This window comes from Amphiprion ocellaris, chromosome 6 (genome assembly GCF_022539595.1).
Source record: "Amphiprion ocellaris isolate individual 3 ecotype Okinawa chromosome 6, ASM2253959v1, whole genome shotgun sequence".
NCBI lineage: Eukaryota > Metazoa > Chordata > Actinopteri > Pomacentridae > Amphiprion > Amphiprion ocellaris.
Genome location: NC_072771.1, coordinates 8590691 through 8612006, shown reverse-complemented (window position 1 = coordinate 8612006; position 21316 = coordinate 8590691). Strand labels below are relative to the sequence as shown.

The 21316-nt window shown below is 39.8% G+C and overlaps 1 protein-coding gene across 4 annotated transcripts in view; it reads right to left on the bottom strand.

The window, feature by feature from the left end:
* adgrd2 (adhesion G protein-coupled receptor D2) overlaps window positions 1-21316 on the bottom strand; it is a 53450-nt gene that overhangs the window by 9342 nt on the left and 22792 nt on the right. For all 4 annotated transcript variants that reach the window (XM_055011664.1, XM_055011665.1, XM_055011666.1 and 1 more), the window contains 6 exons: window positions 17804-17937; window positions 16954-17069; window positions 9359-9479; window positions 3685-3726; window positions 3496-3549; window positions 3224-3371 (listed from right to left, as the gene is read on the bottom strand). In XM_055011664.1, the coding sequence (XP_054867639.1) occupies window positions 3224-3371; window positions 3496-3549; window positions 3685-3726; window positions 9359-9479; window positions 16954-17069; window positions 17804-17937 (615 nt within the window). The remainder of the gene's footprint in view (window positions 1-3223; window positions 3372-3495; window positions 3550-3684; window positions 3727-9358; window positions 9480-16953; window positions 17070-17803; window positions 17938-21316) is intronic.

Below are 21316 nucleotides of genomic sequence, written 5' to 3'. Positions count from 1 at the left end.
GGAAGGTCAGAAATCACACAAGGACCATGGGATTAGATTTTGGCAGTGATGCAGCTTATAGTCTGGATGTACGGATATGTTAAGGATTTCCCATTGATCGATATAGCTGCTGACACTGCGTCGCTGTAACCATGACGTGAACACTGTGTCAGTTACCTGCTGACGATCACATGATTGCGATCCTACTACAAACTGACTGTGATTTATCAGTTGGAAATCATATAACTTTAGACACATCTTTTGCTAGACAGCAACAGCATGGAACCGTTTTCTTTCATCTTTACATGAATTTTCGGGCTTTTCGGCAGCGTCTTCGTCATGTCAAGAAACCGCTTCTTAGATAAACACTTCCTGTGCCACTGGAACGGTGACAAAATAAAAGCCCGCAACATTAAAAATACGTCTTCGAAATAAAAGCATGGCGGGAATGGTTATTTTAACAGTAGCAAAACAAAGGCTTGCCAAAATTGATGAACTGATCAACAGATCTTTATAAGAGTAATTTACACGCAATTCGGTTTCCAAACATAACATGCACATACATAACACATGCCTGTGCTCAGCGCAAGGTAATTTTTTATTAAAGATTTCATCTGTCGAAAATGATATGTCAGCTGAGCAGCCTTGGCGAAGTACTGTGCTCTCTGAGTGCTTTTCTCGTTTATAGAGTAATTCTATGATTTTGCAAGTATTTACACCTGTCAACCAACATCCATCCATCTGTTATCTATACACCGCCCAGTCCTCATTACGGTCGTGGGGGGTGCTGGAGTCTATCCCAGCAGACTTGGGGCAAAGGCAGGGGACACCTGGACAGGCCGCCAGTGTGTCGCAGGGCGACATATAAAGACAAACAATCACACTTGCACTCACACCTACAGGCAATTCAGAATAATCAATTAACCTCAGCATATTTTTGGACTGTGGGAGGAAGCTGGAGTACCCAGAGAAAACCCAGGCATGCACTGGGAGAACATGGAAACTCCATGCAGAAAGATCCCAGGAAGGCTGGGACGTGAACCGGGGATCTTCTAGCTGCAAGGCGACAGTGCTAACCACCAGCCACTGAGCAGCCCTGCCACCAACATGTTATGCAGTTTTCAATGTGTGATAATATCATGGAATATAGAAACATTCTAGCAGAGGTGGGTAGTAATGAGTTACATTTATTCCGTTACATTTACTTGAGTAACTTTTTGAAAAAAATGTACTTCTGAGAGTAGTTTTACTCTGCCATACTATTTACTTTTACTTGAGTAGAGCTATGAACAAGAAACACTACTCTTACTCCGTTATACTGGGCTACACTCGACTCGTTACTTTTTCATTTATCACATTAGATATGCTATATTTTGCCGGAGAGATGCCCCCAGTGGATCTACCACATGACTGTGTTTCACCAATCAGACGAAGCAACAATCATCATGTGACTCCGTTTCACCAGATGTTGCCCTGCAGTCACATGACCACATACGAACTGTGGTGGCATAGCAGCATAAACTCTACACATGTAGCAGACAAGGAATGAAAAAAAACGGGGGCATTTTAGAGAAATTTGATCCGACATTAGCATTAGTGCTGTCGGACTCCGAAGCAAGATTATTTATTTTTGCTAGTTTTTATTTTATTATTTGGAAATACCATAATGGGGCTGCACAGTGGTGTAGTGGTTAGCACTTTCGCCTTGCAGCGAGAAGGTCCCTGGTTCGCGTCCCGGCTTTCCCGGGATCTTTCTGCATGGAGTTTGCATGTTCTCCCTGTGCATGCGTGGGTTTTCTCCGGGTACTCCGGCTTCCTCCCACAGTCCAAAAATATGCTGAGGTTAATTGATTATTCTAAATTGCCCGTAGGTGTGAATGTGAGAGTGATTGTTTGTCTCTGTATGTAGCCCTGTGACAGACTGGTGACCTGTCTAGGGTGTCCCCTGCCTTCGCCTGAGTCAGCTGGGATAGACTCCAGCCCCCTGCGACCCTAGTGAGGATTAAGCAGTGTATAGATAATGGATAATTTTGTTGCGTTTGATTCCTCAGTCTTGCTTCTCTGACACAAAGTGAACAGTGTGATGTGTTAAGGAGTAAACTGGTTTGCAGTTATTCATAGAGAGTTGCCTTAAGAACAAAGTAAATGATGATTACTGTCTGGTAAAGGGTCGGAGATATAGTATAGAGAACCTCATGAGAATTTTGCAGAAAAACACTGCCCAGTTGTGCATGTGAGGGTGTGGGGGCTGAGGTGTTCAGAACTCTTTGGTCCACATCTTGGAAGTATACTTGTCTTACAAAATTACTGGCAACCAGCTCAGTGATAATTCAGGGGTGGAAGCATTAACCAATCTGTAAAAGTCGCTGATTTCCAGCCACCGGGGCCTAACACTGACACTGTACAACTAGCCATTGCCATGGACACCTTTTTGTGGAAATGTTTATGGATCTACACGATACATACTTTATTGAAAAATTAAATGAAAACAAGACAATCGTGGGACATTTATTAAGTCAGTTGCAAATTACCATCAGAGGTGCAACTGAATGAAGGAGGGTATTTACTCTGACTAATGAGCCCACCATCTGTTCATCTAATTTGCATAAGAAAGTGTGACACTGGATTGCTCTGATGGCTGCTTGGCAAATCTGCAGAGCAACAGAGTGCTAAAGAAATTTTTTTCTGCTGCTAAACTTCAAGCAAAGTGCTCTGTCAGAGGACAGGGGTGTTTGAGGAAACACAGAGCCACAAAAAAAGGAAAAATCAGTGGGGGAGTTTTTATAAAACCCTTGCACTCATGTCTAATAAGTCATCTCTAATAAGTACTGGCTGCTTCACTCATGTGGCACCAGACCACAATAAAAACACACCAGGCTTTTGCCTTGCTTACCTCTACACCTCTCACTTTGTATTGTTAATGCACAAACCTGGCTTCATTTTCACACATCTTTCTGCTAGATAATGTTGAATTTATCATCTTGTTTTTGACTTCAATCTTCTCCCTGTCATTGTACCACAGATGACCAGTCAGAGTGCACTGCAAACCATCAGATAACGCTCAAGTCTTCCTCTATGTGTGTCTGAAAAAACATTTAGACAGTTTCCTGATGCAGTGGTCAATTTCCAGTAATAAATCTGATGCAGAAGCTATCTAAATATGTTTGTAGTGCTCCCTCCATATTTTAGACCTCTGAATCTGAACTAAATGCAACCAAAGCTCTCCCTGTGGTCATCAGCCTACCATTTTTGATGACCAGTGAGGTGGAGGTGGAGCTGGTGGGTCCAGAGGTCTCACTGGTCTCTGGACTGGAGGGGGACGGTGGACTGTGGCCCCAGGAGGTAATTGGGACCCTCTGGGAAGGTAGGAAGCTGGTTGGCTGGGAGCAGTTCTAAAAATACATGAAAATGCAATAAGAATCTGAGTTCTAGTACAATAAACATTAGTGGATGGAATTTATTTTCTCTTCTGGAATGAACGATGTAATCACTGCTGTGTGCTTCCTGCTTACTCACCGTGAAAGATAAGGCCTTTCGCTTTTCTTTGATCCTCTTTATGGCATTCCTCACCTAAATGAGAAACAGTCTTTCCACCCACTGGTTTGTCTAAAGGGCTGGCAGCCTCATATACTTGACAAAAATACATTTGGATATTCTGCCGCAGAGGCAACAGCAGCTCTAATGATGGGTTAAATGCCTTCTTACCTCACTGTTGTAAACTGCATATACAAGGAAGACATACAGGCCCTGTTGAGAGGAGAGGGACATTAGGAAGCTTGAGTGAAAGAGGCAATGCAGGAGATCTGTCTGAGTGTGCTGCATGGTTAGTCTGACCATTATGCATTATGCAGGTCTACTGCATCGTGTCAGTCTGCACAGCTATGTTTGCTCATTGACCGGATATATTCTCCAGGCGTCCTCCCACAGTCCAAAAACATTCTGGTGATTCTAAATTGTCTGTAGGTGTGAATGCAAATGTGTTTGTTTGTCTCTATATGTAGCCCTGTGATAGACTGGTGACCTGTCCAGGTGTCCCCAGCCTTCGTCCTAAATCAGCTGGGATAGACTCCAGCCCCCCATGACCTTAATGAGGATAAATCGGTGTATAGATGATGGATGGGTGGATTAGTAGACAGGTGGATGGGTACTCTACAATGGCTAGAAATACAGCCTTTCACAGCCGCTAACACCAAGGCTCACAGAATTTCTGATCAATGGAGATGTTGCCTTAAATTTTCACAAAAATTTGAACTGGAGCTGGTGTTAAATTTGAAAATGGAGAAAAATGAACTGCATTCATACTGCTACTGACAATATTGCCTTGTGCAAGTCCATTTACTGCCCACCCCAGTCAAACTATGCTTTTCACTTTACAGACAAAATTAAGAAGCATGTATTGCAAAATACTTTTTCATGCTCTCTATCTGTGTGGTTTTTTACTCCCCTTTGGCAAGAGCTTCTGTTGGATTCAGCACTCAAACCGTAGCCAAATCGAATCAAATCTGAATGTGTCTTGCGTTAGTAAGCAAAACCTATAACAGAAATATAATTTGGAAAAATATCTGTTTCGTTCCATAAGATTGCAGTTTGCTCTTGTCTATGTCCAGAAGTTGGGATTTGTAGAAATGTGATCCCTTCACTAGACCATCATTATTCAAGTCATGGCATATAGAAAAGTTTATATAGAAAAGATGGATGTGGACACCAGGGCCAAAAAGTAAAGCCACTGCAGAGAAGCCTGGACCCTGCATTTTTTGTAATGACAAGCAGAAATTTAAATGACCTATATGACCTATATGAGGATAAGAAAAATAGTGTGAGGGCTTCTGCTGAGGGCAAGAGTTTTTAGAGCTGCAAGCACGTTCAAAGCCATTTCATTGTTTTCTAAGTATCTGTACTTTGAAATAAACCTTTGACAGACACCGATAAAAACTTTTAGCCTGTTCTGTTTTTTTGATTCTTAATTTTTGTTCAGGACTATAGTTTGTTGTTTTTGTGAGAAATATGCAGTTCTAGACTTGTCTATACTAACAGTTGGTCAAAACTGCCTCTTATAAATGAATGTACTCAGCAAGATTCAGAAAACCTGGGTTAACTTAGGCTTAATAAAGCCAGATAACAAATAGATATCTTGGGTATGTTGAACTGTCTTCGTAGTACAGCCCCATAGTGTTCTCATTAAGTTCAGGTGATTATGTCCTTGATCATCCTTAACTTTTTTAACTGTTGGTGCATAAGACACAGTGATGAGTTCATGTTATATAGAAACTTAGGCAGCTGAAGTGCATCATTTCCATGAAGCTCTGTAACAAAACAAACTATAGCAAACAGTCTGACTATTAGATGTAATCTCATTATTAATGTTTATGTAAGCAGCCAGAGACAGAACTATCAGAGCCATAATGTTTAAACTGCACCACACCATCCCCTACATTTGTCTAACATCTGCTAGACAGTATTATCAGTCCCGTTTTGGCTTAATAGTCCTCATTCTCTGTTCTGTTTTGGTAGGAAGGAAGACGGGCTGGCCCAGCATCATCCTCCTACCTACAAGAGGGAGAACTTCTACTATAGTGTTATCTGCCCTCAGCTGGACACTGGCAGTAAATCTGAATTAACTAGCAGTCCTCTGGGGGTCACCCAGGGGCTAGCTCATTTTGATTAATTAAAGACCTGGGAAGAGCTAAGAGGGGTGGAAGGGGTAGGAAGGACACAGAGAGAGCGAGAGAGATATACAGAGGTATAAAAAACCGGGACAGTGTATGGAAAAGTGGGAAGTAAAGGAAGACCGTGAGAGAGAGGAAGTGGTGCTGCGTTATCAGGGGAGGAGAGCTGGAGGTAGATGTGGTATGACCTGTCGTTCAAAGCAGTGGCTGCCACCTCCCACACCCGCACACACACACACGGACACACACACACACACACACACACACACACACACACACACACACACACACACATGCACGTGAGATCACACGGTCAACATTACAAATGTATGACGAGCAGATAGAGATGAAACATTAACACCAAGTGGTATTAACACGATCCCAAAGCTCGGACAATCAGTTTAGCCAACCAGTGATGTGCTCTGGTGCTCTGTTCTAACTTCATTGGAAAAGAGCTCTTCTTGCAGCTCCTAACTGTAAAATTGCAGCCAAGTGTGTATTTGCTTTCCAAGGAATCCAAAACTGTGGAATATCTCTACTTCTGTCTTTTGTTTAAAATGTGAGCTAAAACCCACTTTTTTCTCTAACTGACTTTAAACTCTTTAGTGTGAGTGTTTATCCTCTAAAACATGACATGCACAGTATACTATTATATTACATGTTTTTGATTTAGTATTTGATGTCATTCATTAGTATAATTACTCTGCCAAGAAAGGCGGCGGAGTTATGTGACGATCGGCACATGTTTGTCTGTCTGTGCACAATGTTACTCAAAAATAGAACAACGGATTTGGATGAAATTTTCAGGGAAAGTCAGAAATGATACAAGGACCAAGCGATTAGATTTTGGCAGTGATGCGGCTTATAGTCTGGATCCACGGATTTGTCAAAGATTTCTGTGTAATTGTGAGATAGCATACTGTAACCATGACAACAAGTGAACACTACATCAGCTGCCTGCTAACGATCACATGATTGTGATCCTACTACAAATCCACCGCTGTGGACTTATCAGGACTTATCTGTCAGAAATGATACAAGGAACAATTGATTAAATTGTGGTGGTGCTTCCAAGTTCCTTCAATTCCTGAGGCCCGCTACATATTTAGGTCACATGATTCAGTATCTGTACATAACATACACATGCATAACACACACCTGTGCTCAGCACAAGGTCATTTTGTTTGTGGGTACATCTATAATAAATGGACACATTCTATGTTGCTGAGACTTCTGATCATCAATAACTAATAAAAAAATGCTGCATTTCTGACAATGCCATATGGGGAAATAAACAGCCTTGGCAGAGTACTGCACTCTCTGAGTACTTTACTTGTTTGAATATGCTGTTTTTGTCCCTCTTTAGAACCCTTTGTAACAATGGTCAAAGAAAAAGTGCAGTTATTATTGGTCATTACTAAACAGTATTTGAATCTTTTCATATTTTGTCTTCTGACCTTTATTCCGTCATCAGGTACAAAGCTACACATGTCCAAGACTATCAGCAGTCTTATTGTTTTTTAATGTGCACATGTGTGCATTGTTTTAGGTTACCCTATGATCTTTCCTCTACTGCAACAATCATCACCAAAATTTCACTTCCATTTAATAAATGAAATCCAGTACGTTAAACTGACTTACAATTGTAGCTCCAAAACTCGCATGCAACAAAATCACAAAAGCTTCTTTCAGAAAATGCACTCTATTCTATTCTATTCTATTAACATCATCTGGAAGTGTCAGCTTTATTATTGAAACACATTTCAGCGTCAACGTTGGTCCAAAACCATCACAGAGGGCAAAAGACACAGTTTGTGTGCCAAAATCACAAAATACCTCTCTCATTCACTCTGCTCTCTTTATAAACTGACATGTCCTTAGAAACAAAACTTTCCTGCTACAAAGACAGAACAGGGTTGATTAATGAGACTCTTTTCCTCTGAATTCATTAAATAACCTGCAGCATCAGACAGCAGCAAAGTCCTCATGAAAGTCTCCAAAGCAGGAGGGTTGCACACATTGAAGGTCATGCTTTATGAAGGTGTGACAAAGTCTGTAAGGGTCTGCATGGTCCTCTACTATTATTTATTTTGTTTGATTGTTTATTTTTTTTAAATTGTTGCAATTACAAATGGTTTTGGTATACATGTGTTTATTTCCTTCATGTGCATTGGAAAAACACAAAAAAGCAGAAGAAAAAAGCCAAAATTGACATAATTTTACACAAAACTCAAAAACTGGGCAGGACAAAATTGTTGGCTCCCTTTTAAAACTGTGGGTAAATCATTTTATTTCAAGAATGTGATGCTTGTTTAAACTCACCTGTGGCAAGCAACAGCGGCTGGCAATCTAGAAATCACACCTGAAGGCTGTTACAATGTATAAAACTTGACTCAACCTTTGCGTTGTGTGCCTATGTGCGTCACACCAAGCATGGAGAAGAGAAAGAAGAGCCGAGAAGTGTCTGAGGACTTCACAGGCAAAATTGTGGAAAAATATGAACAATCTGAAGGTTACCAGACCATCTCCAGAGATCTTGAAGTTCCTTTGTCCACTGTGCGTAATATAATCAAGTGGATTATAACCCATGGAACTGTGGCTAATCTCCCTGGATGGGGAAGAAATAGAAAAATTGACGAGAGAATGCAACGCAGGATAGTTTGGATGGTGGACAAACATCCTCAGTCAAGTTCCACACAAATTCAGGCTGTCCTGCAGACTCAGGGTGCAAAAGTGTCAGCTCGGACCATACATCATATTCTGAATGAGAAGAAGTAAAGACTATGGCAGGAGACCAAGAAGAACCCCACTGCTGGAAAAGAGACATAAAAAAGCCAGACTGGAGTTTGCAAAAATGTACCTAAGTAAGACTCAATCATTTTGGAAGAACGATTTGTGGACAGATGAGACTAAGGTAGAGCTTTTTGGAAAAGCATGTCATTCTACTGTTTACAGAAAATGGAATGAGGCCTGCAAAGAAAAGAACACAGTACCTACAGTCAAACATGGTGGAGGTTTAAATTTCCATCTGAGAGGTGTAAGAAGCTTGTTGATGGTTATAGGAAGCGATTGGTTTCAGTTATTTCTTCCAAAGGGCGTGCAACCAAATATTGAGTTGAGGGTGCCAACAATTTTGTCTGGCCCATTTTTTGAGTCTTGTGTAAAATTATGTCAATTTTGGCTTTTTTCTTCAGTTTTTTGTGTTTTTCCAAATAAATAAACATGTGTATACCAAAAACATTTGTACTTGCAACAATTTCTAGGAGAAATGGTGTATTTTCTGGAAAAATTCCAGGGGTGCCAATATTTTCGGCCATGACTGTACAAGCTCTGGTTAGCAGTTGTAAAGCCTGAGTTTCCCATCCAGGGATCACTGACCTTTTAGTTGACTGTTTTGATGAAACTGTTGATATAACTCAAGAACTTTATGAATAACTTAAAAATCAAGTTGTTGTTTTTATTACAAACTAAATAAATTATCAAACTAACTCTTTGCACCAAAGATTAAATACATTTCAAGTGAAGTTAAATGACACATTGCCTTCCAGAATTATGCTCTCAGCGCATCCATGTCAGTATTATTGTGCCAGATCTGTGGGGATTGTTGTCTGCCACTGTGTCTTTTCCAAAAAAAAATGACAAAATGCAGGCATAATTGTTGGGAACTTTTTAACTCTACAGTTTGCTATCCAGACGGTTGTGTCTCAGCTTACCTGGAAGGAATTGAGAGCGATGAAGACATAGGCAACGACAACAGATAGATGGACCAGGACTCCACACAGCCAGGTCAGACCCAGGATGGGCAGCAGAATGAGAACTGGACGGGTCACAGCCCTAACAACACAGAAACAACACAAATAATGTACAGTCAGGTCCATAAATGTTTGGATACTGACACAAGTTTCAGCATGTCAGCTTTGTACACCACCACAATGGATTTGAAAATAAATAATCAAGATGTGCTTTAAGTACAGACTTTCAGCTTTAATTTAATTTAATTAAATTATTTGCATCCAAATCAGGTGAATGGTGGATGAATTACAACACATTTTAGATGTAGCTGGATGATGTTCATTTTGTCGTTTGTTACTATAGAATAGCGTTACTTTTTAACCGACAACAGAATAAGGAAAATATGTTGTTGTTTTTAAAAAAAAAAAAAAAACTCTCCTTATTCAGTAACGCTATTCTACATTTTAGATGTGTCCTACACTTTTTTAAGGGACCAAAAATAAGTAGAATTGGCTGCTCAGCTGTTCCATGGCCACATGTGTGTTATTCCCTCATTATTTCATCTACAAGAAGCAGATAAAAGGTCTAGAGCTCTTTTCAAGTGTGGTATTTATGTTTGGGATCTGGTGGGGTCAACTCTCAATGTGAAGTCCAAAGAGCTGTCACTATCATGAAACAAGCCATCATTAGGCTGAAAAATCAAAACAAACCCATCAGAGAGATAGCAAAAACATTTGGTGTGGCCAGATCAACTGTTTGGTACATTCTTAAAAAGAAAGAACACACTGGTGAGCTCAGCAATGCTAAAAGACCCAGAAGACCACAGAAAACAAGTGTGGTGGTTAACAGAAGAATCCTTTCCCTGGTCAAGAAAAACCCTTCACAACAGTTGGCCAGATCAAGAACACTCCCTAGGAGGTAGGCATATCTGTGTCAAAGTCAACAATTAAGGGAAGACTTCACCAGAGTGAATACAAAGGGGTCACCACAAGGTGGAAACCATTGGTGAGCCTCAAAAACAGGAAGGCCTGATTAGAGTTTCCCAAAAAACATCTACAAGAGCCTGTGCAGTTCTGCAAGAACATCTTATGGATAAGATGATCAACTTGAACCAGAATAATTGGAGGAGAAGAGTCTGGAGAAGGGAAGGAACTGCTGAACATCCAAAGCATACCACCTCATCAGTGAAGTATGGTGGTTGTAGTATAATAGTGTGGGCATACATGGCTGCCAATGGAACTGGTTCTCTTATATTTTTTGCTGACAAAAGCAGCAGGATGAATTCTGAAGTGTTTCAGGCAATACTATCTGCTCATATTCAGCCAAACGCTTCAGAAGTCATTAGACGATTCTTTGCGGTGCAGATGGACAATGACCCGAAGCATACTGTGAAAGCAACCAAAGAGTTTTTCATGGCAAAGAGGTGGAATGTTCTGCAATGGCCAAGTCAATCATGTGACACGAATCCAACTGAACATGCATTTGACTGGGTGAAGACAACACTAAAGGGAAATGCCTCAAGAACAGGCAGGAACTGAAGACAGCGGCAGTAGAGGCCTGGCAGAGTATTACCAGGGACCAAACCCAGCGTCTGGTGGTGTTTATGGGATCCAGACTTCAGGCTGTCATTGGCTGCAACTGATTTGCAACCAAATGTTAAAAGTGAGGATTTGATTTATGATTGTTAGTTTGTCCAATTATCTTTGGTCCCTTAAAGAGGTGGAGGTACATATAAAATGTGTTGGAATTCCGCTACCTGATTTAGATGTAAATACCCTCAAATAAAAGCTGAAAGTCTGCATTTAAAGCACATCTTGATTGTTTCATTTCAAATCCATTGTGGTGATGTACAGAGTCGAAATGCTGAAAATTGTGTTGATGTCCAAATATTTACGGACCTGACTGTAAGTGCAGATGCATAAGACTCAAGTTTGCTGAACGAGAACTTTGGTGTGTTGTGGTATCATTTGATTTCTGAGTATTCTGCACACTTTCCCTTTCTCAAACATATTAGAAAACGAGTACAATCAGACAGAAGGACCCAGCAAAGTAGAGTTCTGAAGTTATTTTGATGACATTTTCTGCTCAGATATTTCCTCCTTGAATACTCATCAAAGATCTCTGCTCAGCTATAGATTTTACCACCTACCACAGTCACACTCCTGTTCCTTTGCAATCATCCTTTCAATGATCCTGGTGCTTACACAGCCAATAACCATTTCATGGGGCAAGGCAGAAAAGGTTGCCTTTGTTCAACCACTATTGTTGTTCCACTGCTGCACCTGGGTAGAGAGATTGAGTTTTCAGACTGCAGTGTGTCTGCAAGGACAAAGACTGCACTCTCTTCCCTTTTATTTTTGAAAGTCATTTTCCCTCTAATCTCCTGAATTGACGTAACATTCTAGAGCTGGCACAGACATCTACCTTCACTGTGTTTGTGTGGGAATGAAGAGACACAGTGAGTGGGAACAGCGTTGTGGCATTTCCATCAGGCTAAGACAAATTTGCAAAAAGGAAAGCTGGATGGAATAGAGCTGCTGAATGTTGGGTTGAAGGACTTTCTACCTTTGTATGAAAATATTACAATGAGAGATCCTAGTCTCTCAGTTGCCATAAGACATATTAGTAATACTTTTTATTTCAAGTATACCAACTTGTTTATTAACCTGAGATAAAGCACATTTGTACTTAAAGTATTAACAGATGAATGCTCCAAACACATAGTGCATATAGATGCCTTGAATTCATTTAAGTGTCGCCAGGATAAGCCAGCTAATCACAGGGAGTTATTCAATACATTAAAGGATGCCTTCAGCTTAAGGCAAAAACACAGTTCACGCACAGAGATCTCTGGCTCCATCCAAATACAAACAGTGTAGGTGAGTGGAATTGAAAACTGAACATCACCATTTGTGCTTAATGTTTTGCTAGATGCATCAGCCCCACTGTAGATGGATATGGTTTATCAGAAATCAACACCACCATCACACCATAGGTTAGCATCTGAGACCATGTTGCTAGATATGTCACACAACCGCATTGGAGCAGAATCACAAGAAATGTTTCGACTGTCATCCTGTAACCATAGCAACATAAACAGACCTGACACAATGAAAAGAGAACTCATGTTTTCTGCTGTAGCATCTGACTGGCAATCTTACCACATGCATGTAAAGTAGTAGTGGATTGATTGTAGCAGCAAAGGAACATTTTGTAAACAACTGCAACAGCTTTAACCCTCAGATGCTCCAGTGATTGGACCCTACACTTCCATAAGTGGGTCAAAAATGACCTGCATAAGAATCACTGTGTTTTTATACCATTTTTGTTATTTTGATTAAGAATAATCATTTGTATTATCGTTTGTATTATATATGTGTTTGAAATATGTTTATTTTGCACATTTTAACGGATTTTGAACGTTTCAATAATCGAAAAAGAAGAATATTACACAGAACAGCAATAGAAGAATGAAACATCTATTTTTTTGGACATTTTTCCACTCGTTTCCTCCAGTGGTTGCTGCTCTCCATCCCTCCAAGTTTGTGCATCACCCCTTGTATGATATGTTCAGTGATAAAGAGGTTGGGGTAGTCATACAAATATTACAATTTCTTTAAATGTACAAAAGGGTCAATTAAAAATTTAAACGGAATGATATCAAAAACATGTTTCTTGAGTAATAGTTGGAATATGAAATTACAAAAAGGTTTCATTACAAAGATATCGCCAGAAAACAACCTCACTGGGTCATTCTTGACCCACTTATGCGTCTGTATTTATTTTTTCAAAAATCAATGAAAAGATCTGAATCAACACTGGACATATTCTGCAAAGTACCATCTGCATATCAAAGCCTGGTGTATTCTACTCCTCTGGGCCACAGAGCTCCATTGTAGTTGAAAACTTATTAAAACACCTGAGTGAGCCACACTGTTGCACCGATAGTCAAACTCACTATCATGAACACACACACTGTAGTTTACTGGATGCAGTGCTGTGTACACTTTTCTGATGCCAGGAATACTCACCATAGTGCCAAACGTGGATTAATCCACTGCTAAAAAACACACACAGATCCCCCAGGAAGAGCTGGAAAAGCATCGCTGGGGGAAAGGACATCTGGAATGACCTGATTCGTCTGCTGCCTCCGCTACCCGACCCCAGATAAGTGGAAGAGAATGAATGAATGGATGGATGCATGGATGGATGGATGAATGGATGGTACATCTCTATGCTGAGGCATATAGTATAGTTCAGGGGTGTCAAACATGTGGCCCGTGGGCCAAAACCGGCCCTCCAGAGGATTCAATCCGGACCTCAGGACGACTTTGTAAAGTGTAAAAATTACACAAAAGAAATTAACTGTAAATTGTAAAGTTGTAAAACTGTACATTTAAAATCATTTCTAGACCATGACAAGTTGTTTTGATCATAAAGTAAAATACTAGATTGCTCATTGTTCTTTGGTCATTTTGTGCCTTGTTTTTGTTGTTTTTTTTGTCTGTCTTTTGTCGTTTGTCTCATGTTCTTTCCATTTTGTTTCTCGTTTTTGTCCTTTTATGTTTCCTTTTTGTCTTGCTTGTGTTTTTTGTCCCTTTTTTTGCTATTTTTTGTTTTGCTTTATTCGTTGTTTTTTGTCTCGTTTTTGTCGTTTTGTGTCTTTTTTTGGTCTCGCTTGTGTCATTTGCCTCTTTTTGGCACTTTGTGTCTCATTTTTGTAATATTTTGTTGTTTTGATCATAAAGCAAAATACTATATCATTCAGTTCCAGGATGAACTATTTTTCTTAAGAAATTTCAGGTTGCTCATGAGGTTTTGTAAAAAGATAATTTCTTAAATGTGAACATTTTCAGAATGTACTTTTTTGCTCGAAAACAAAGGAAACATTTGGAGTTGTCATTATTTATAGGTTGTTATGCTGTGATTTTACTAATACGGCCCACTTGAGATCAAATTGGGCAGAATGTGGCCCCTGAACTAAAATGAATTTGACACCCCTGGTATAGTTGGTAAGTAGAGTGTAAGAGATGCAGTCAGTTAGGAGTCCATATTCAGAAAGTACTGTGGTTTTGTCTTTATAACCTAAGTTTGGCCTAGTAGCTTTGGTAGAACAACAGCTGAATTTTTAAGTTCTTGCATGAGTTTTGTTGTGGCTTGGTTTCCTCTTTGTCTCACAGCTTGTGACACTGTGGTTGGCGAGTGAGCTTTTGCTTAGAGGAACCTTTAGGTATGCTAGTTTGGTTTAATACTCGTGTTAATTCCTCCTAACTGCTCACTTCACACCACTGTTGCTTCATGTTATTTTAATTTTAACAACTTTCATTTGATGTCAGTTTGTATCTTGTGCGTACCCCCTATGTCACTTTGTTTGAGTCAGTACATTCATACTACATATTGAGAAAAATGTGACTTAAGGAGGAATCATTGGATTTGAGGCTTAAATGCCACAGACAGGGCAGGGGAGTCAGAAAATAGTGAGAGCTGGACTAACACAGTGGAGACCATGAATGGACTCTGATGAAGATGAAGAGTGTACATGTGTTCCATGAAAGCCTTGAGAGTGTCCTTATGACTTACATGTGATATTTTAAAACATTGCTTCTCAAAGTCCAGACATATGTCCACATACAGACTGAATGGGAAGTCAAGCCAGATCCATCCCATGCCTCATGTTATGAATAGGCTGCAGTACAATCAAGTGCAACATTATTCTATTCTAATACATTTTCTACTGATCAGTCAATTGTTAGTTATGTGGAATATGTAGTGTGGCTGGAGATTACAGACAGAGATCTGTAATCTGTGAGGAACCTCGGAGTTATCTTTGACCAGGACATGACCTTTAACTCACACATAAAACAAATCTGTAGGACTTCCTTTTTCCACCTGAGAAATATTGTAAAAATCAGGAACATCCTGTCTCAGAGTGATGCAGAAAAACTAGTCCATGCATTTGTTACTTCTAGGCTTGACTACTGTAATTCCTTATTATCAGGTTGTCCCAAAAGCTCTCTGAAATATCTACAGCTGATCCAAAACGCTGCAGCCAGAGTACTGACGGGAGTTAGCAAGAGAGATCAGATTTCTCCTATACTGGTTTCTCTTCACTGGCTTCCTGTTAAATCTAGAATAGAATTCAAAATCCTTCTTTTGACATATAAAGCTCTTAACAACCAATCTCCATCATATCTTAAAGACCTGATAGTACCATATTATCCTAGCAGAACTCTTCGCTCTCAGACTGCAGGCTTACTTGTTGTTCCTAGAATCTCTAAAAGTAGAATGGGAGGCAGAGCCTTCAGTTATCAGGCACCTCTCCTGTGGAACCAGCTCCCAGTTTGGGTTCAGGAGGTGGACACCCTCTCTATTTTTAAGACCAGGCTTAAAACCTTCCTGCCTTTTGACAAAGCTTATAGTTAGGGCTGACTGGGTGACCCTGACGGGGTGAGCTGGTGTTTTCATTTGCACAACTGACTTCCCCTCTTGACGTCCCTTTAGTCTGCCCCTAGTTATGCTGCTATAGGCCTAGACTGCTGGGGAACCTCTCTTGATGCACTGAGCCCTTCTCTAACTACCTATGTATTTACTATATATACCATTATTGCTTTACACTCACACTGTTTCTCCCTGTGTCCTTTCTCCAAGTGTCCCTGGTCCCAGAGCTGGATGCTTCAGATCTGTGGTTGTTCTCCCAACAACTGACCTAATCTCCATCTGTGGGATGCTGCTGCTGACCTTCCTCCAGCCCACTGCTTCCAGCTGCCCATTTCCACCGATCTACCCTGCACTGCCCTTACTATACTTGATATGGTCATCTACATATTTTTGAATTTACCACCAGCTATATATGTAGTATATTTAATGCCAGAGCTGTGCACCATAGCAGTAAACTATAATCAGTTTCCATGTTAGTTGTACTTTGCATGTATCATCTGTCTTATCATGCATGTATTAAACTGTGTGTTTTATGGTCCTTGTCACCCACCCCATCCCCCACCCCTCTAGGTATTTTGACTTTCTTAATTGTCTTGAGCTTAAATGTATGTTGCATAAAAATTAGGTGATATAATGTTATTATCACAAATCTTTGAGGACCTCTGACCCTGAATAAAAAGCAGATGTGTCCCTTTGAAGAACAAGTTTGAGAACCACAGTTTTTGACAGTGAAAACTAAAACTAGCTGGATGGATTCTATTACAGATCACACACACACACGCACGCACACACACACACACACACACACACACACACACACACACACACACACACACACACACACACACACACACACACACACACACACACACACACACACACACACACGCTGGGACCAGGTGTTATGCTGATATGCTCCTACAACTCCCACAGTAAACTCCCAATCTCTCACACTGTCTCTATTGACTATGGTTTGCTTGACCAAAAAGAAAATAGTACTGCTGTGTGTGTGTGTGTACATGAGAGAGAGTGTGAGCACGAGCAAAAAAGATTCATGAACGAGAGTACACAAAAAGCAGCTTCACAGAGAGGTGGAGAGAGAAAGTCAGAGAGAGGTGGAGAAACCATTGTATCTCACCAGGTGAGGTCAAAGGTCTGCATCTTTGACGCTGAGCTTGGACTGAGCATCTTAGCCCGACGACGAGCACTGGAAACGGTCACCATGACAACCCGACACAGCACAACTGCATTGACCTGCAGGCAGAGGACAACAGCATCAACATGGCCTCCAGCTAACAGAAGACATGCCACTGCAGATCCACTTGGCCTTAAGCTCACATGAAGAGGAAGGAAATGTTCCCCACTCAGGCTGCAGAAAATCAAACAGTGCTCAGTGATGTATGTGCATTATTTCAGTTTTCAACGCTCCTAGTCTTTCTGAGATGGATAAAACTGAACACAGAGAAAGGAAAAGCTCATTCCAATTGGTCTTCTGTGATTTGGGATTTTAGGATGTTTGGGATAAAGCTGGGATTATGTCACTTATTGTCTGTGTCTTACAAGTTATCCTGTGAATAAGCCCAGTCAGGTTTTACTCAGCAGTCCTACCAACATGCACTGTGTGTATCTCTGGGGATTAGCAAGAAAGTGAAATGCATTCCCTTCATCACATAGTTTTTCTAAAGCCATTTTTAAACATTTTAAAACTAGTGTTGTTTACTTCCATATCTGCCAAGCTAGCAGCCTTCTTCTCTATGTTTATGGTGAACCATTGCTATCTTTCCCTAATAACAATAATGGTTTTCTCCCTTTTTTTGCCTCTTCGTTCTATGCATATCATAACATTTTTAAAATGTGTAAACAAACACCACAGAAGACACAACACAGTGGTTGTCTAAATGTAAAGAGTAAGTCTCTTTGACACAGCTGCATCAACCATAAAGATAGTACTTATTAGGAAATATAAGAATGACAGTAGGATTACATACCGCTAAGACAAATATAACAGGTCCCACAAAGGCCCAGATTGTGTCAGTCTTCACATTAAGCCAGCAGTGATCATCCGCCTTGTACTTGTCCGCTGATATCGCCAATGTTACGCCAACTATCAGAACAGGTAGTCCTGAAAAACAATTCAATAACACAAATTGAGCTGTAGTAGTGGTATGACAGCAAAAGAAGCAGCATGTTTAAACACATATTTATGCAACAGTGACTGCTGCAGTGTCTGTTGAACTGAATATTTAGTCTGTTCTGTCTTCTCTCTGTGTTTAGTCTAAGTGGTAACATTCAGCACATCTACATGAGGAGAAGAGAGGAACACCTTAAGACCAAGTGTTTGTCTGTTCTCAGGTCATCATGCGACATAACACAAACTCACAGATGGATTTGGGAACATGACCAGCAGCAGCTGCAGGATGATTGTTAAAAAAATCTGGGTTAAGGTTGCAATGTGGCATAACATCATCTAATGATGCTTTTTTAGGTGTTGATATAAGATCAGTGAAGTGTTATTAGATAAATAAAGTGCAATGTTCATTAAAGGTCAGGGATCATTAGGAGTCATAAGAAACGGTGTCACTGCATCAGGGCTCATCGTCTGAGGACCATTACAAGCCACAATATGATACTTTTTATTTTATTTTATACATTTTATAGGCTCTAGTTTCATGCTTGTGCAGAATGCAGTGTACACAAATGGGATGGTATTTTCCAGTGCATAATCTTGGAAACTATCCTTGGACCAAAGTGGCATGAGAGGTTAAGTGATTCCAGTCCAGCACCACAAGAATAAATGTGTCCTGCATGATTCTCTACTCATCAGCTCAGCATGCTCTTGTTTCTCTAACATTTTGCTCGCCATTTTTGCTAAAGCTAGACCATAAGTTATATAAAAAAGAGAGATGTAGTCTCTTGGTCTGAAAAATGAAGCTAAAGCAGAAGTGCCATGTACTTGCATTGTTTCTAGCAACCAGCAGGGGGCTCTGGTTGCAAAGCAAAATCAGATTGTATAGAAGTCAATGAGAAAATGATTCTATTTCTCACCTGATCTGCTACCTCAGTAAATATTTCCCTTGTGAGTTTAAGGTCTCATTTGCTAGTTTGAAGACTTTTTGAATACAACATCATGTTCTTTTAGTAAATTATGGTTCCATTCAGAGTGAAATAAACAACAAAGTGGGGCGACCGTCTTATTGCTGCCATATTACTGTACATAATGTCGTTAGCTTCTCCAGTCAGATCCAAGACGTTATGTTCACTACACCCATCTTTTGTATACCGTATCCCACACCCATATAAACATCACTAAAATGACATAAATAACATCCCAAAACTCAACTAAATATTGCCAAAATAACACAATATGTCAGAGCAGCAAATTCTTAAAACAGAAAGAATTCTCAAATTTTCAGATTATTGAAACTAATCATGTCCAGTTCTATTGCAAAAAAAATAAAGCAAATGTGAGCTTAAATTTGGGATAGTTAATGAAAATAAGAAGTACTCTCCACTGAAAATTAAGTCCTTGCAGCAGACTGTTCAAAAAACTGTTCTGCCCTCCACAGAGCTACTGAGAAGCCATTAGTAACTCAGCTGTGACCAACAGTCACATGATAAAAATTCAGGGATTATTCAGATAAACTGCAGGTTGTTTTTACACGGAGCAGAGAGGAGACAAGTGTGGAAACAAATTACAGAAACTGAAAGGAAATAGAACGTGCTTGATCAATAAAATAAATGCAGCATGGCTTTAGCATATTCAGTGAGTTCTGGAAGATAAGTTCAACATAGTGAAATATCTTTCCACAGTAATAGATATTACAAAAATACAAGTGGTAAAATATCTCTAGTATGTAGTCACCATTTTATCCAGTCTTGGTAACACTTGTGGGCCATCAGAAAAATGTTATTCAGGTTTTTAAAATTTCTAAGAAAGTTAACTTTTGTTTTTTTTCCCTTTTTTGTAAGGATTCTTGGCATTTAACTGTATGCTACTGCACAAAAGACATTTGTGAGTTCTTCCACCTTCTAGCTGTGGTTGTGCTGTTTCTATGGACATGCAGGAATTTATATTGTGAAAAATGAGCCTACGGAAAAAGAAAAAATAATGCCTAGAAACTGCTTCAGAGTGTTTAGGAGTCTGGAGCTATATATATATATATATATAGATATAAAATTCGGAATATATGGAATGAAAGTATGAATATATGATGTAGAGATGTGTCTATTACTGGAACTCTGGGTGACATCTATCTGGGCTCTAATCTAAGGTGCTGTTAACTTGTGATTTCTGAAGCTGGAGACTCGGATGAACTTCTCCTCAGCAGCAGAGGAGACTCTTGGTCTTCCTTTCCTGGGGCGGTCCTCATGGGAGCCAGTTTGGTCGTAGCGCTACATGGTACCAACCCCATTAAGAAGGCAAGAAATTTCACAAATTAACCTTGACAAGTCACACCTATGAAATCAAAACCATTTCAGGTGATTACCTCATGAAGCTCATTGAGAAAAGCCCATGAGTGTGCAAAGCAGTAATTAAAGCGAAGAGTGGCTATTTTGAGGAATCTAAAATACTAAACATATTTAGAGTTATTTCATGTTTGTTTGTTTGCTACATAATTCCTGTTCTTTCATAGTTTTGGTGTCCTCAGTATGTATCTACTATGTAGAAAGTAGTAAAAATAAAGAAAAAACATTGAATGAGAAGATGTCTCCAAACATTTGATGTTTTGGTGAAGCTGCAAATCTCCAGCATGACAGCGTTTGTTGTTTGTATTGAATTACTGGTAGGAACAATTTCAGATACAGTTGAAAATATACAAAGACTGCAAAGCTATACTGACAATCCCAGCAATATTCTATTCATGCAGTTGCCTCACCTGAAATCCATGATTTTTTTTTGTCTCCATGTCTCTAATGTCAGCATTTTCCAAACATTTTACTTTTTAAATACATGGTGGCCTAGAGTAGAATACATTATACCACTCTCTATGAGAATCGCAGAGATTTTTTAACATCTGAAGAGCTGTTAATATATTTCCTTTATATATTTAGTTCCACTCCAGGTGTTGCAAAACTGATGTTAGACTGGAGTCTGGTGATTATCAGTAATAAAAGGGCTTACTGGCTCCAGGTTTAACATATCACAATTGCAGGTTAAGCATTAAATCACATCAAAAATCTCAAGGAAAAATCCTTTAATACAAGATAAGTGCTTACCCTCTTTCTACATGGCTCTGACTATAACACCATCCAGGGCTTGTTACTGAAATTGGTAAGTTTGTTTGTTAATATTTCAATGTTTTTATTCAATCCCCCATCACCATCTAATTTCCACACTGCTGTGGACTGTATTTTTCCATGAATTAGCCTGAATGGAGAACCAGAACATTGGAACCATGCCTTGGCCTGCTCAATCACCAGATCTAAATCCAATTGAAAAAAAGGAGGAATCATTGGATTTGAGGCTTAAATGCCACAGACAGGGCAGGGGAGTCAGAAAA